At 38.7% G+C, this 15,931-nt stretch overlaps 4 protein-coding genes and 1 long non-coding RNA gene across 18 annotated transcripts; 3 read left to right on the top strand and 2 right to left on the bottom strand.

The window, feature by feature from the left end:
• Nucleotides 1–337: 337 nt before the first annotated feature.
• Nucleotides 338–3,924, bottom strand: LOC107269721 (protein spaetzle 4). Of its 2 annotated transcripts, XM_015743886.2 has the most exons (7): nt 3,755–3,853; nt 2,775–3,675; nt 2,209–2,387; nt 1,908–2,063; nt 1,057–1,821; nt 842–964; nt 338–752 (listed from the first exon to the last, which is right to left on the bottom strand). In XM_015743886.2, the coding sequence occupies exons 2-7, from the start codon at nt 2,802–2,804 to the stop codon at nt 491–493; spliced, it is 1,515 nt and encodes a 504-aa protein (XP_015599372.1). In that variant the 5' UTR covers nt 2,805–3,675; nt 3,755–3,853; the 3' UTR covers nt 338–490. The 2 variants fall into 2 exon arrangements, with proteins under 2 accessions (XP_015599372.1, XP_024942830.1); XM_025087062.1 differs by lacking the exon at nt 2,775–3,675 and having other exon boundaries at nt 3,723–3,924.
• On the top strand, nt 2,000–2,841 carry LOC112494638. Its single transcript, XR_003060272.1, has 3 exons — nt 2,000–2,138; nt 2,212–2,624; nt 2,708–2,841. It is a non-coding gene; the product is annotated as an uncharacterized LOC112494638 (long non-coding RNA).
• On the top strand, nt 3,756–5,297 carry LOC107269722 (sentrin-specific protease 8). Of its 8 annotated transcripts, none has more exons than XM_025087066.1 (4): nt 3,756–3,896; nt 4,003–4,110; nt 4,375–4,442; nt 4,504–5,297. In XM_025087066.1, exon 4 carries the CDS (start codon nt 4,558–4,560, stop codon nt 5,218–5,220), a length of 663 nt encoding a protein of 220 aa, XP_024942834.1. In that variant the 5' UTR covers nt 3,756–3,896; nt 4,003–4,110; nt 4,375–4,442; nt 4,504–4,557; the 3' UTR covers nt 5,221–5,297. The 8 variants fall into 8 exon arrangements, with proteins under 8 accessions (XP_024942834.1, XP_024942831.1, XP_024942832.1 ...); XM_025087063.1 differs by having other exon boundaries at nt 3,757–3,896; nt 4,228–4,442; XM_025087064.1 differs by having other exon boundaries at nt 3,777–3,892; nt 4,228–4,442.
• A 17-nt stretch (nt 5,298–5,314) lies between these two features.
• LOC107269720 (lateral signaling target protein 2 homolog) lies at nt 5,315–14,016 on the top strand. Of its 6 annotated transcripts, XM_015743882.2 has the most exons (8): nt 5,315–5,436; nt 5,512–5,639; nt 8,201–8,646; nt 9,522–9,788; nt 9,881–10,627; nt 10,695–10,790; nt 11,176–11,277; nt 12,216–14,016. In XM_015743882.2, the coding sequence occupies exons 3-8, from the start codon at nt 8,206–8,208 to the stop codon at nt 12,423–12,425; spliced, it is 1,863 nt and encodes a 620-aa protein (XP_015599368.1). In that variant the 5' UTR covers nt 5,315–5,436; nt 5,512–5,639; nt 8,201–8,205; the 3' UTR covers nt 12,426–14,016. The 6 variants fall into 6 exon arrangements, with proteins under 6 accessions (XP_015599368.1, XP_024942827.1, XP_024942826.1 ...); XM_025087058.1 differs by lacking the exons at nt 5,315–5,436; nt 5,512–5,639 and adding an exon at nt 8,103–8,127; XM_025087059.1 differs by lacking the exons at nt 5,315–5,436; nt 11,176–11,277 and having other exon boundaries at nt 5,468–5,639.
• Nucleotides 14,017–14,132: 116 nt separating this feature from the next.
• LOC107269723 (60S ribosomal protein L11) lies at nt 14,133–15,710 on the bottom strand. Its single transcript, XM_015743893.2, has 5 exons — nt 15,573–15,710; nt 15,108–15,260; nt 14,853–15,002; nt 14,621–14,768; nt 14,133–14,324 (listed from the first exon to the last, which is right to left on the bottom strand). Exons 1-5 carry the CDS (start codon nt 15,576–15,578, stop codon nt 14,197–14,199), a joined length of 585 nt encoding a protein of 194 aa, XP_015599379.1. The 5' UTR covers nt 15,579–15,710; the 3' UTR covers nt 14,133–14,196.
• Between the last annotated feature and the right edge of the window lie 221 nt (nt 15,711–15,931).

Raw genomic sequence — 15,931 nt, 5'->3', positions numbered from 1 at the left:
TTTGTTATTATTGTAACGCATGTTAATGAGTCATTGTGAATTTAAAACAAGAGTGCGCGCCATGCGAACCGTCGTGCGTAATATTCTTTGTGACTATAGGCAGCTTTAGTTGTTAACTTTTAGTATCGTTATTATTAATAATACGTTTATCTTAATAATTAAGTTTTCGAAGGGCGAGAAGGTAGGGAGGCACGGTACGTCATTACGCGCGTGTATCCGCCTCCACAGTAGAGTATTAAGCATCGTCATTTATTAAAGCGATTAAATTAAATAAAACGAGTAACGAAATAACGAGAAATGGCCTTAAAAGCATTTCGATCACGAGCCTTAATTATCCAATAACGAAAAAAATTTTCAACTGACACTTTGATTAACGCCTCGTCCCATATCCTTGTCCTGTCGCGGGAGTTCTTGGAGTCTTTAGGTATGTCCGGTCCTAGCATACGTAGTCTGGAATAGTACCAGGACTTCCAGGAGAGCACGAAGCTGGTCAAACGTCGTGACGTTTTTCGTCGGACGACATACGCGTGCTCGTTCTCAGTCTTTGACGCTGCATACGTGGCGATCGGGACGTGACACGAAATTCTACTGGTAAATCGTAACAGCGACAGACGCAGCAACTTGGAAACTTGAACCAATCGCTGAATATACCGCGACACTCGTTGTTCGGATCGTATGCCAGAAGTCTGTGGAGCCTGTATTGCTGCTCGCATCTGCATCCTTCCCTGCAGTACATCTGCTTATTTTCATGGCTGCGAAGTAAGTACGAGTAAAATGATTTCAATAAGAAATTTATAGAAGTTCCACAGCGAACATTTCGTCAAACGTTTATTATACTCACGTGCATTTTTCCCAGTGGACGTATTGCTCGAATGGATAGAGATTCAGCAATGCTAATACCTCGCCACGTGTGTTGTTGGCCCAGAATGGCGCAACCACTTCCTCTTTCACGGGACACGCATTTCTGTGAGGATTCAGTAACTATTATTTTATTATTATTACTACTAGTGCGGTATAACGGCGTACTATGAATTGTTTATCATGTAAATCACTTACACTCCCCGTAGCTTCAATACTGGCTCTGCTTGATCTTTTGCTGCTACGTCCTGATAGAGTTGACCCTCCATACTGTTTGCTTCTGGTTTTGATTCCGTAGGCCTATACTCTGGTCGAGGTCTGAATTGTTGCTGCTCGCTGGCTGCAAATACTTGGTCAGACACTGGTTCCTTAGCACTGTTCCTACCTGGGTCATTGTCATTTTCGACAACCTCGTCTATGCGGTCTGTGATTATTGTAGTAGCTGGTGCTACAGTCACTCCGGATTCTACTGTGGTGTCCTCGTCCACAGTGGAGTCTTCCAGGATAGGCAGTTCGGTCAAGTTCTCCACGTTGATATCCACCCTGTCCAATTGACCAGGTATTTCATTTATACTCAAATTTTGTATATTTGCTATTTGCGATAGTGTGACAGTTGGTGTGGTAGTCACGTTATCAGTAGCATTTTTTTTCTTATCCTCAGGGGACAAATTTTTAACTGTCTCGATGAGAGTCAATTTCGTGGTGATCTTCTCTGGGCTGGTATCAGTAGTTTTTCCAGTTGTCCCACTGGTGCTGCTGGTAGTAGTGGTTGTGGTTGGATTTCCAGTTGGTCGAAAGTGCGGTCTAGTGTATTCACCCAATTTTGGAAATTTACTAAACCTCCTTGAGCCGACATCTTCGAAAGCTCTACTAGTAAAACCACGTCCTTCGGCTTCCTCGTTGTTCTCAAATAACTCCCGTTCCTCATCCTCGAATTCATACTCATCCTCGTATTGGAACTGCCTGCAGTTGTAACGTAGACGTATATGACTATATATCTTGGTAACAAATGGCTATCGCCAACCTAAGGTCAGTAAGGTGAACCTCACCTGGAATCCTCAGAGAAACGATGGTACCGGTCATCGAACTCAATCTCGATATCGTTCTTCTCCAATTCCGTCCTAAGGATGTTTATGTGTCTCTCATCTCCGTACATACGTCTCATCAGACCCTGGTTCTCCTGAACAAATCTGCGCACCGCATGCCTGCAATTGGAAAATCATCAGACAATTCAGTAGATGCTCAGAGAGGGAAACGTGCTCACGCGTATTCAATAAGATGTGAGTATATATAAATTTATGAAAAATTGTAAATTATTATTGTGACATTAATAAAAAAATTATTTTGTACCAGGGATAGGCGCTACCAGCAACGGTGCACCAGTTTTGCTGACGGAAGTCACATGGTAAACTTTGAAAACGTGCCCTGGCTGCCCTGGAGTAAGGTTTGCTACAAGCAGATGACGCATCGTATCCAAAACTGCTGGGACCACCGCCTCCTTGTGATCTTACTAGTCGGAGTGCGATCGCCTACAACAAGTGACACTATACTTTAAGATCATTCCATTCGAGATGAACTCACTGTTGGATAAACTGTGAGGATAGTACGAATTTATGCGTTCGTAGACTCCAGGATACCGTTACCGTTTCGCTTGAACTTGATGCTCTCACTGAACGAGTTGAACTCACCGCAAATAATCATGAACAATTTCGACACGCTGTGTATCCTGTACCATGCTATAGTACAATCATTTGAGTATAGTTCATGTAAGTTCATGAAGACACTCGTTACATCACTGATACACAATACACAATCTCATTTTTTTTTTAAGTTAAACTATAATTTTCAGAGTTCCAGATCACCCTCATCTAAATCAGAGAATTTTTATTATATTCTCTCTCTATCTGTCTACTCACCAGGAAAATCGTTAGGACTAGAGGTTTCATTATTCCTGATTATCTTGCACCAGGTAGATAAAGGATCCAAGATCTGTACACCAAGTCTCAATACTATCTCGTCACTTGTAGTGATTGTGATCGAGGGGGTTGCTTGCTGGGTCCACGAGGCAGGTCTACATGACAGCACCTTCGCGAGCAAGGGGGCTTTCATTACTGCCTATAATCGGCCGGGTAGCCATCGAAGGAAGTTCAAGGAAAAAGTGTACCCCGATCGAGTCGGTGAAATAGTGGATACACTTAGGCCAGTGGGGAGGAGAGACTCTGTGTAAGAGTGGCAGAGGGAGAGAGCGAGAGAGCTTCGACCGAGAGTAGGTCACTCTCAGGATACCGTTAGTACGCTGCCATTGATGTGTGTCACGGGGCCCCCTGACGTTCGCGTATTTACAAAAAGGTTTTTCTAACTTATTTCTATTATTCCATTGTCGCACATTCTGACGGCTGTTCAGACGATCTGGTACCTTTCACATGAAATACTTTTTAGACGATGTAATATATGTGTGTATTCTTGGATATTATGATAAATAGAATAATAAATAAGGGTAACAATTACATAAAGTAGAAGAAACAATTGTGCTCGCCGTATTCGATTACGTCAGGTGTACTTTTACGAATAGTAATTTATCATGTCATTATAATATAATAAGAGATTATTCAGTTAATCTCTAGTGTACGTGGAGAAGAAAAGTTACGTCAATAACATCCGTGATTATTAAATGTTTCTTTAGAATAGAAATTCACGTAAAATCATCTAATACTTTGCAATCCAAATTTGTCTGAATGATTTGTTGCGAAATCGAAATGAATGGTCTCTCTCTTTTAGTAACGTCATTGACATTTGCATTCTGCTTCGAAAGTTGGCCTGAAAATGGTAGTACAGTGTTTATAATATACAGGGTGGGAGGTTACCAAGTATCGAGTAAACGTCAGTGGATCCCCACCCTGGTCAAAGTAATCAACACGGTCAGAAGGAAGCATTTGTAAATGCTCTTCCCGTGGCTTTCTTCGTAGTCTCCTCCACTATCCGGGCCACGCACACCAAACTCTTCACGGACGCCAAAGAGGAACACTTTCACCTCGTAGGTGAATATAAGTTTACTTGAATAATAATCAACCTGGCCACACGGAAACTTATCGTCATCGTATAATATAATGCTGTTCCTCGACTACGAAAATAAAACTTTCTTAGATGGGTCCGACCGTGAACTTGGACCCGTTTCGAATCCCAGAGAGAAAGAAAGACGTTCTCATCCTTCTCATGGGATGTAGACGTTTTACCTACCAATAAGAATTACTGGTTGGTTGCTTCTTAACCTACTTACCTACTCGCTAACATAACGAGTGTCTAGGGATCTGTATATACACATATGCTATACGCATTCACGCATTTAACGTCGATTGTGATTCTACGTAGCTTCTTTGTCGAGCACTAAGTACCTACTCGCATCCTTAGTATGTTATGAAGGACGTGTTTTCAAATGACGCGCCAGAACAACAGAAGATCTAACCCTTCACTCTCCATGATATAACCTCTCCAGGGAGTGAATTTATGACTTTTTAGTGAAATTTTTTGGGGTCGCAGATAATTACATTGCTGAGGAACTTTTGGGATGTAGTGGATAGATATTGGTGAGTAATACTAATGATAATGTAATATTTACTTATTAATTAATGATTTTTTTGTTTTTAGCCAGAAACAGGAACTGCTCTGTTCCAGGATTACACTCTTGGAGTGGATTTTAACATGTCCAGAAACGATAAAAAGCTAAATGATGTTGTTTTGAGTTATTACGACTGTCTCCTACGTCGTGCTGATGTTAATTTACTGAAAGGTCCTTGTTGGCTTAACGATGCTCTTGTGGGATTCTACTTTGAATATCTGAATAGAAAGTTTCAGGATGCTGATACAAATAAAAGTCTGTTTATTAGTCCTGAGATGACACAGTTATTGAAATTATCTGACATCTCAGAATATGATATTTTTTTGGAGCCTATAAATGTATCGAGTAGTGCATTTGTATTCTTTCCTTTGAATAACTGTGATAGTAGAGTCAACGCTGGTGGTTCTCACTGGAGCTTATTAGTATTTTCACGTCCAGAAAAAATATGCTTCCACTTTGATTCCTCAAAAGGAATCAATAGAGACATAGCCAAGGAATTTTCTAGAAAAATCATGGACTATCTGTTGGGCAAAGGCCTAGGTAGTTTCACGGAAGTAAACTGCCCTCAACAAGATAATGGATATGACTGTGGTTTATTTGTACTCTGCTTCACAGACATTCTATCCTATCATATTAAAGATAATAAAAAAATTGATAAATGCAATTTTGACACAGTCAAAAATACTGTTCGAAGTAAGCGTCAGAGTCTTTTAGAGTTTGTCAACGAACTGTCTGATAACTCTTAAAAAAAAACAAATGTCAAAGATATTCATAATTAATCCTTTATACTAATAAATAAAGTGTGCCAATATTACACAAAGTTTCTTATATATATTTATTAATGATTTCAAGAGAACAATTATCAGGAAACTCCTTAGATAATTTAGTCAGTTCTGCTTAATCGAGTGAGTCAATAACAAAAACGGCCACCAGGGCTCGCCACTTATTATAATTACCACATGGTAAGTTGAGCAGTAAGCGGCACGTTACGGCATCTCTCGTGATTTTCTAATTCCACGCTTTTCCTCAACTTCCAGACGGTTTCGTCGCCAACCATTCAGTCGACGTTGATCCAATGCATTTGGAGGTTTAAGCGTTTATGTGTCCGTGTAAGTTCTTAAAAACAACATCGTCTAGTGCTCTACTCGTCCATATGCCGTAGAAGGTAAAATTTTTCCCTCATAAAGCCGTCACATTACTTTCTTTGGTAGCCTAAGAAACAGTGTAGATTCGACAATTTTTTTGGTAACACTAAACCTCAGTGGTACTTTGTGAAAGGTTCTATTTACAGTCTGAAATGTCTCGTCGACTGTCATATACGTCAATAACGTATGTCGACAAAATTAGAACACCTTAAACAATCTCTGACAGATGTAAGGTACAATTTACAAAGTACAAAACGAATATTCTGTAAGACAGTGTAATTTCCAAGATTTATCGGAATTAACTATGAAATCAATCAACACTTGCCACGAGAATAGTCATTAACGATCTAAATTATCTAGATTGATACGTGATTATATCGCATAGGTTTCTATCAATGCACATAAATATAATACAAATTCCCTTAAATAATATTTCGACCTCGTAAATATTGCTATTTCCAATACTACGAGGACTCGATTCGTCGCGATCGCTAGTCAATTTATAGTCATTAATACAATGCATCATAAACCCTACTTCACTATTTTATAGCTACCAAGTTAACCTTATAATATTCTACTACCGTTAACAAGTGCATACCTGAGTTAAATTATTTCTACAAGCTTTTGAGGCTGATGATTAGATAATAATGTATACCTGCCGGTGTTAGAAATCATTACACTCTGGTACATTAACAAGATATTTAGAACGTGGAGGTTATAATGAATAACGAGGTGCATACGTTCTCTTGGAAAGTGTGAAAATTATTATTTTTTCTTTTGAGGTAACTGCATTGTGCCGCAGCCTTCCTGAAATACATACCTAGAACGGACGGGCTATGATCGATTACCGAAAACCGATAGTACTAAATGCTCTTCGTATCGTTATGTCCCAACTACATTACGTTTTATTAACTACCTTGCCAGAGATATTAATTTCTTTGAAATCGTCATCAAATAATAACCATATGTTTCTAAGAGCACTCTATGATCCTAATCATATTGTGTTCCTAAGAGATATCGCTTTATATTACATAAACGTACGACCTCCATAATCATTTTGACTTTCACTGTTTATTCTTACTGCCCACTGGCTCATGAGTTTTAAACTGTTTTAAAAGACTATCTATTTTCGTAGTATGATCGATATTCTATATAATCACAATATATTTGAACACATTTAGAATCCTATATATATATATATATGTCTTTGATAATCACACAGCCGTACATATTAAGTTTTTATCACACAACCAAAATTACTTTCGTCCGTAGTGAAATGCATACACATTATAAAAAGTGTACCTGGTTGGTAAAAACTTTTGTCATCAGAAGAATTACGTGAGACGTTCTGCCTGTTCCTTATTGTCAGCAAAAAATGGTTGTAACCATATGCAGTGTGTAGGAAAAAAAAAAAATATTTTCTTGATTATTTTTTAAATGCAGTGAGACCATATTGTTTTTTTTTTTCCAAAGAGTAACTGTTTTCTGATTTGGGAAAAGGCGGATTACCTGAAATCGTATAAATCCTGTTAATGGAGGTACGCATAAACGGATGGGTCTGAAAGGGTCGAATTTCATATATATATATATATATATATATATATATATATATATATATATAACGATGCAGAGGGATGACTGACCTAGGTTGAGTGTCTAACGTTACCCCCCAAATAATCAATATGTCCTCGACCCTATCCACTACATACTTCCAGCACGGATTTAAACAATAATCCGATAAATTGTAACATGTTAGAAGAAGATTTTTATGCGTACAAGATAAGTTTACAAGGATACTGATACTTAGGAAACTTTTTCTAGTCGTGAATAATGAAATTCATATACATAAATTCACACGAAGTGCGCGTTTATATCCGAACTCCACTACAAGTGTAGCTGATAAATACTAGCGTACGTATTATTAGTGCAGCGAAGTATAAAGTTCGCTAGCGTTGGATAAATTATTTATTCATTCGGGAAGCCATTTTTTTCTTATAACGGTAGGAACTTGACTCGTTTTAATAAAGCAGACTCATGTTATCGCTCTACGATAGATTCTTATTTGATTTGAAACAATGCTGACGCCTCTGCACAATTTTGTTTTATGGCCGCGTATCGCTTTTAATATTTCAAATGGTTATTTCTTTAAATCGTCGTTGACCGTTCTGTTATAGATACACTCGATTTCGCAATTTTGATAGTTATAACAATCTGTATGAACTTCCTGTGGCATATCACTTTCTGTCTGTGTTACGCAATATCTCTTAAATGTCAATTGCAATACCATGTGTCTTGAACTTCTGATAAACAACTTCCATAAAGATTTTCGATTAGCATTGCCAGGAGAAAATGTCCGTATTCTATTGAACGTTATACCGTTTCACTTCTAGTACCGAGATACTTTCGGTCGGGTGACTGTGCGTTTTCACTGCATCCTTGCGTTTTACGCTAGAACACCTCTAGAGTCAGGAACCAATGGTCCACAATGGAATAAGATATAAGACTAAAGTATCATTGAAATTATTTTTTATTATTTTCAAGAGGTGCCAGTACTAATTTAAAAATAACTGTAAATCCACAGGTAGCATGAGCTGGACGAATAGAATGGCTCTTTACGGGAGCGAGAGATCCCTACACTCGTTGTCAGCACAGTCTCCACAACCTGGTCGAACCCTGACCCCAGCACCTGTCACTTCAACCCCTAAATCCACCGGCAGAAACCCACCTATCAATTCTTCAATGACTGGAGGCACACCTGGTTCGACACTTGGGAAACAAAGTTATACCACCTCAGCTGGGGACTCGCGCATTCCCAGACCATCTCCGACCCCTCTGCGACGTTCCACCAGCATGCGCATGAGTGGAGAAGAAATTTCGTATCTACGACCCACTGCAGCCAGTTCAGCTAGACACCATCACCATCACAATCAGCACAGCCATCATCACCTACACCAGCAGTTCAATCAGCTGGATCACTTTCCCGTCATCACGGAAAATGGAAGCGAGTCACCGCGTCATCGTTCATTTGTAAGTCTAACTTAATTTTTAACGTTCAAGGATGGATTTGTTTTCTTAATCTTGGTACCAGCGTATCTGTGTTAATTATATTGAGGTATATTGGACAAATTTTATATTTGCATTGTTTCTTTTTGTCTAAGAGTTTTTCAAGCTTGGATAACTTCAGGGTAATACCAGGAAAACCAGATTGATATTTCAGGATCACTGCACTCGTTATCCCGGTACAGACTTCTTTCATGGAATTGGTAACATCGGGACTCACTTGTTCCTGTCAAGTTTATTTGATAAACTATCACAAGGGTATAACTGTACGGCGAATCGCTTCCAAGTCAAGTTAATTAAATCTAAGAGTCCAATGCGAGCAACGAGTTGCGCTCTAGTTTTGAAGCTACTGAGTCCACCTCGGCTCATCACATTGCCAATGGTAAGGGTAGCTCCCTGACCTTTGCAATGCGCGTCGGCGCACATCTGACACGGTGAAGCTCGCCGAGGCTCTTCTTATCCCCGGTGCTGTCAGTTATTCACGCGAACTCTACTTGGGTAGAGTACTGAGCTTTAGGCAGCTGTGAATTATTTATTATTTCTTCGTCCAAGTCTTTTCCGAGAGGATTCTCTTGTCTTCATGGAAATAATTTCGACCTTGCCGAGTCGCGCTGACGATAACGTTGGTGAATTTGCTAATTATGGATTCATTGAATGTCAGCCCACGAAGATGTTTTTCAGTAAGTCAATTTTTCTTGGGAGGCAATTAGCGATCCAGAGATCCAGTGTATAAGAAGGGTACAAGGAGTCCAAAATTGAAGGATTCAACCTGACAGCATAATCCGTGCAACTGGTAGTAAATAGACGGTGTAATATATATATGTTTTTTCTTGTGCTTTCAGAGTCTCTCACTGACCCCGGCCAGGCCGCGGCTTGGAAACACGGCCTCTGGAACCGGGGCCGACGACAGCGATGCGGAAAGCGTGAAAAGCTACGGCAGTGCGTGCAGCACAGCCAGTGCTTGCGATCACGCACATTTTGCCCTGAACGGTACAACTTGGTCGGGAAGATCTCGAAAGTACGTGGTGCACTGTGCAAATTATAACGGGGATGGCGATCAGTATCTGACACCTACCCAGCGGGCAGCCAGGCAAGTCAGGAAATTTCAAGTAAGTAAAACTTCTGTTACGTGTGTTGTTCCAATGTTTGCGAATCTTTTTTATGCATTTTCCTACATTACATTAACCTGATGATGGCGTAGGCTCTGCTGAAAGATGCAAGAAGGGAAATAGAGGAGAAGGACAAAGAAATATTCCGTCTAACCAAGGAAGTGGTGGAGTTACGTCTTTATAAAGCGTCCTTAAACAGTCCCGACGAGAGAACCGATAGTAGCGATGCTCTCACTGTTCGCGAGAACAACGCCTTATCACCAGAGTCACCCTGTAAGGATCTACCGGACGAAGGTGCCTTCGAGGCTAGTGCAAATCCTGAAACCCCAGATAAAAACGTATCATCGGATCTTCCATCATCTTTGGCTGATTCAGGACACTTTGAAGACGGTTCCATTCACTCTAAAGAATCTGTATGTCTACCTGGAAGCACGAGCAATGGTCAGAGTACCACGACGAGCACCTTCTCCACGAGCAGAGCTGCAGTGGAGCACGATGAAGAGAGACGTAGACTGGTTGCATTATACGAGAGTAGAATCGAGGAGATGCACAGAAGGCACATAGATGAAATACAAGAGTTAAAGGAAAAACACAACGACAAGGTAGAGAGTTTACTGACGCAATTTGCTGAAGTAAATAACCGTTACTGCGAGGTACGTCCGGCCATGGATGCGGCCGAGGCACGCACCAGAGAACTCGAGTCCGAGGTCGAGTCTTTGAAGACTGAGATATCAGAGCAGAAGAAAATGTTGGATGAGCAGGAGGAAAGAAATAAGACAATGTACCTGAAAATGTATGCCAAAGGACAGGAGGCGGCACGCATAGAGCATGCTGATCAGGTACCGCATGTTCTCTGGCTATGGCCTAGATGATTAGTACTAAACTAATAATACCTACTGATTTCAGATATTGGAACAGGCTCATCAGGCACCCTCGAAGGTTTCCGTGGCCGAGCTACTTCAGCAGCTGACCGTTACGCAGGCTGAACTAGAGAATGTTAAGGTAAGCCATCGCTCGATACTCCATTTAGTTATTTCTAGGATCATAGTCAATAAATGAAGTAGCCAATAGATAGCTAAGGGTAGCACACCCTTATCATAGTTTATGAAAATTTCATGAACCCACCTGGACGATGAACATTCATTCAGGAATAATAGTCGAGTTCTACCGGAGAAAATTATTTTCTGGGATATTAGAGAACAAAGCGCCTTAACGCATTAATAACTGAGCGAACAATACGTATCGTGTAACAACTTCACCTACTGTCTACGCTTCTCTCACATTCTCATTGTTATGTTTTATTAATGCGTAAATTAATTATTAGTTAATTAATTACTCGTGCCACTATGTATTAACGATACGCCAGATCTCGCCAACTTAATTACAGGATACAAGCTACTCGCCTGAACCTCACATTTCAGCCGATTGTAGCCAAAGTTTATTAAGTGCTAAGGAGGCTGTTTCTCTCTGGGTCCTTGGCACTCGTAAGGTCTGTATTCCTTACCCAAAACTGCCACGCGAATTTGCTGTATTTAATTTTGCATCATACTGTATATATTTATATAATATACCTGAGTGCACCACACCATCCGGATATTCCTTGGTTCCTGAACTCCTGATGTACTGAATCCTTTAGCACTTGCATCACTTACTTTCCAAATTTCTACCAAAACAACTCATTTCCCAAGTCATATTTGGATTCTGCAGTGCACTCTGTGTATCTATACGTTTAGAGATACAATCGTTTTACATTCTTACTGTATTATTTGATTGTAATTTAGTTGCTCTTACGGCAAGGACCATGGACACTCTGACTGACCAGAAATTATGTTTTTTACCTTTTCAATATTTTACATTATTACGTTTCACTAATGCAGGCTCAACTTAGCAGAGTCCTTAGTCACAGTGTGTAAAGTATTTAGTATGCAAATTTTTTTGAGCAAATCTTGTGTATATACGTGTTTTGAGCGAGCTTCGTTGCAACAGATTGCATGCCGACTTTTGCACAAAAAGTAAAAAGAAAAGAAAGACAGAATATTTATCACACATCGTCATAGATGATGGGCAGTATTATCCGGAGCACTTGGAAGAAACAGCCTCTTGTCTATTTAATTCGTAAGTCCCTGCACGCTTTCGAATGCATGAATGCCAGAAATTAGACGCTAAAAATTTCCTTTAGGCACTTCTAAAATCGATCAGAATCCCTGTATGTATTGATCGATGATTGATTTTTAAAATATGTTGTGAAACTCACGCTTATGGCTATATGTATATTGCATTTAAAATTTGTATAAAGAGTAATATTTAGAATTATCATTTAAGCACTTCTTGTACCAGGATATCATTAACAGGAAGTATATCAAAGAGAGACAATCTCGTTTCTATATTGAGAGAACAAAAAATATTCTTATCAATCCTAATCCACAGGCAATGTATCGGCGCATCGTGGAATCGCGAAGCAGCCAGGGAGCCCTCGATCCGGAAATTACGTTACAGTTCCTTAAATCTGCGGTCTACTACTTCCTTACTGACAAAGAAAATCATCACGGTCATCTTAACGCCATCGAGAGCATTCTGGGCTTTAGTGACGCCGAAAAGCTCAATATTGACAGGATCTATCGATCAGCTAGAAAGTAATTTATCCTATCATACATGATACATTGCATATATTTCTATATATTATATTGCGAAACTTTATGCCTTGATAGGAATATATACGTGTCGTTGTTGAACAAATCTGTACGATGCTCAGTTTATTGATATTTACATCTTCATTTGATTGATCCAATTTCGGTTTCAAACATGTAGGCCATTTCCTAATATTTACTTGACTACAACCAGATTTATTGGCTTTCATGAAAACATGTGTTTCTATCAGGACATATACTATATCGACAATTATGAATCACAAAAATGGCTCATGGTTAGTCCTGTACTGAAATTTATGAAGTTTTGAATGCCTGGTATAAACTGATCATCGGACACAATAAATTTTATCTGATGCTGCTACTGGCTAGCTGGCAATTTAATTCACATTATCAATATAATACTAGCTTGTAATACGTATACTAGATACGTTTCCGGGATTCGACGATTTATATTTAAGATTGGCAAATGGAGTCGCGCTGGTTTCTCTCTTCTTTTATCGTATTAACTGTATCGATTCTTCATACTGCGCGATTCATAATTTACAGGTGATACGGTCAATACGTCTTATTCGCTAAGTATTCTTTTTCTAGTATACTGAAACGCTAAGTGTTTGCCAAGAAGTAAACAAGGATGTATACAATTGTACCGCTTGATTCATTGCCGTCCTTCGTCGAGTGTATATACATCTATATACGATATATCAATATACAACAAAAAGTGTATTAGCGTGAATCCCAGAAAATTTAGAAAGATACAGATTTATTTATATATTGCGAAAAAGTGCGTATAATAACTATACCAGTCTGATTAAGGATTGAAAGAAAAAAGTTGGCGTCCAGATTCTAGGATAGACATAACACTAAGGAGACTGACGGAAATAATCTTGCCTTTTAAATCTGCATGTCACATATTAGATATTTGCGAACATTTTGTCAAAGGAATAGCAATCCTGGATGATGCTGTGAGTTGTTACTTTTTTTTTTGGTTTCCCCTGTAGTTATATGTATAAGCCAAAGAGATCGTATGTATCCTCTATGTTCTTACCTGTCTCTTAAATTTTGTATTGAAAATCATATATTTCTGCAACGAGGTATTTTTCGTCTGTGTTTGATAAACATGAAGAGTGCCAAGACTGTAAAATGATGTGTAAGTGCACAGTGACAGGAAATTTGTTTTTGATTGCTTCACTTGATTTGGGTCCAGTAATTAAATGTGGGGTTTTTTCATGGGGTTCATCCTATTCAAGACAGGCACTGTAGAGAGAGTAGGGGATTGCGAATTCCTGAGTAACTTTATAAATGAGGCTGATAGCTTCTTCCTATTTTTACTTGATTGTAATGTTATACACATAATGTTATAAGAGGCCTAGTACGTAGGGGTTGCACCCAGTTTAAGTGATGCAATTATGCTTTTAAACAAATTTCACCTTGAGAAAGTGTTCTTGACTTGTTCACTATTTCATTGCCAATATATTTCGAAGTCGATTCTTTATAGAGGCTTCGATGATTTATTATTAGTGGTATAACTGATGTAAATTATTTCATTATTCAATAAACAGTATTATATATTTCACGTGGAATTACTATGTGATATTTTATTGCATATTCATGCATGTGATATCGGTTAAATCTACAATTCATTAGATGGATAAAGTAGAGGTTAATATGCATGAGTGAATAATTGTAAAATGCAGAATTTGTGATTTTTTTGGTCTTTTTATTTATATATGTCAAAAGTAATATACAGGTTGTTGTGTATCTTACTTCTTGCCAGCCAAGATGATACCATCGTACTTCTGTTGGAACCACTTCATGGCATCTTCTTTGGTAAGCCTGTGCTGGAAGCCAACCTTACCTGTCTTCCTTCTCCTATGTGCTACGTTAAAACCTGAACAGAAAAGTCAGTAGATAAAAATACAATAGAGGCAATTACAGGTTTTCATGGATAATGCAGATTATTAAATAAAACATTGTAACTCCCATTAAGTAACACACCCAGTAAATTTAGTGGGCATGGGTTGCAAATAAGAAGCATTTAATCTAGCACATGTAATTATAAAAAGTAAACATTACTTAAGTCAGTAGCATTTACAATACCAGAAGATGTGCATAACTATTTACATTTGAGACCAAATGGGCCATGATTTAGTTTGAAAAGTGATTTATTTCCTCACTCTAACTTACCTGGACGACCAAGTACTACATAGAAGTCCAACCCATAGATACCAATGCTAGGATCGTATTTGATACCTAAATCAATGTGTTCCTGGATACCAAAACCGAAGTTTCCAGTGCCTGAGAAGTTCTCTTTGCGCAATTCGTATTCACGCACCTGAAATAGGAGTTTCAAAAATTATATTGAATATTCAGTAGAATGAAAACTATATACATAAATATACCATGAGCATATTGTTACCTTCAAGCCACGCTCCAGAATTTCCTCAGCTTTGGCACCACGTACAGTGCAATGAACGGCGATCTTTTCATTACGACGGATTCCAAAAGAACGCACAGTGTAACGAGCCTTTGAGAACACTGGCTGCTGTCCAGTCAATTGTTCCAACACCTGTAAAGAAATAATAATTTTGTTATTTACGCAATATATTTAATGAAGCATATCCATAATGTTTACATCTTTCTATGAACAATTTATTCAATGTTTTTCTCTTACCTTAGCAGCACGAGTGAGCCTATCACCTGACTCTCCAACACAAATGTTGAGGCAGAGTTTACGAATACGGACTTCCCGCATAACATTTTTAGAGGCATCTTTAGGCTCCTTCCTGACCTTCTTGACGGGGGCTTTCTTTTCGCTCTTTGCGTCCTATAAAATGGCATTATTATTACATTTAATAATAAATTAAAACATTCAATAACTCTATCTTGAAACGCGCGCGATAACAAATAGGTTATATTGCTCTCACAGAGCGTTTCGAAAACAAGCGTGTACACTGACCCTCCTGTCATGTCAAAAATTATATGTATACTGACGTTAAAATTAAAAATTATTAATGGCAAATTTAAGCTGGTATTTCCATTTTTTCAGATAACCATAGAAGATTCAGCTTATTCCAAGGATTCCTGGGATTTTGAACGATTCAAGAAAAGTTTGCTACGGCTACAGACATGCACTCACCGCCATGATGTAGTGGAAAGGAAATTTCACCGACTGGTGGTTTTCTTTCTAGCAGCAGAATGAGCAACTGTCTAACTAGAAAAATTTAGTGCTTTTTACGTTACAACGATAGTAAGGGTTGCTTTCCAATTGCACGACTAGTTTTGACGTATGTTCACAAATATTAGTACAAGATTTCTCTAAGGAGAAATGACATAGCAGATGCACTAAAATCGTTAAGCATATAAAGATTTTATACCTAACTGTCTTCACTACTGTAGATTATTCACGCAGCGATGTATCAATAAATTTCTACGCTACTCACCGCTGATTCCCAAAGCAACTCTTAGAACGAGACCGGGAACTATAGAACTTCTCAA

This window comes from Cephus cinctus, unplaced genomic scaffold (genome assembly GCF_000341935.2).
Source record: "Cephus cinctus unplaced genomic scaffold, Ccin1 Ccin1_scaffold0689, whole genome shotgun sequence".
NCBI lineage: Eukaryota > Metazoa > Arthropoda > Insecta > Hymenoptera > Cephidae > Cephus > Cephus cinctus.
This window is presented reverse-complemented; position numbering and strand designations above follow the sequence as displayed.

What these genes read in the sequence shown, in the direction of transcription:
- LOC107269720 (XM_015743882.2), top strand. Translation starts at nt 8,206, where the DNA reads ATGAGCTGGACGAATAGAATGGCTCTTTACGGGAGCGAGAGATCCCTA. An exon ending in CACCGCGTCATCGTTCATTT is followed by an intron (nt 8,647 to 9,521) that starts GTAAGTCTAACT and finishes TTGTGCTTTCAG; the next exon opens with AGTCTCTCACTGACCCCGGC. An exon ending in CTGAACTAGAGAATGTTAAG is followed by an intron (nt 10,791 to 11,175) that starts GTAAGCCATCGC and finishes ACTTAATTACAG; the next exon opens with GATACAAGCTACTCGCCTGA.
- LOC107269723 (XM_015743893.2), bottom strand. An exon ending in TTCTGGAGCGTGGCTTGAAG is followed by an intron (nt 14,769 to 14,852) that starts GTAACAATATGC and finishes CTCCTATTTCAG; the next exon opens with GTGCGTGAATACGAATTGCG. An exon ending in TGTAGTACTTGGTCGTCCAG is followed by an intron (nt 14,325 to 14,620) that starts GTAAGTTAGAGT and finishes TTTTCTGTTCAG; the next exon opens with GTTTTAACGTAGCACATAGG.
- LOC107269721 (XM_025087062.1), bottom strand. Translation starts at nt 3,791, where the DNA reads ATGCTTCCTTCTGACCGTGTTGATTACTTTGACCAGGGTGGGGATCCA. An exon ending in TGACGTTTACTCGATACTTG is followed by an intron (nt 2,388 to 3,722) that starts GTAACCTCCCAC and finishes CACTTGTTGTAG; the next exon opens with GCGATCGCACTCCGACTAGT. An exon ending in GTCCACTGGGAAAAATGCAC is followed by an intron (nt 753 to 841) that starts GTGAGTATAATA and finishes CTTACTTCGCAG; the next exon opens with CCATGAAAATAAGCAGATGT.
- LOC107269722 (XM_025087066.1), top strand. Translation starts at nt 4,558, where the DNA reads ATGTCCAGAAACGATAAAAAGCTAAATGATGTTGTTTTGAGTTATTAC.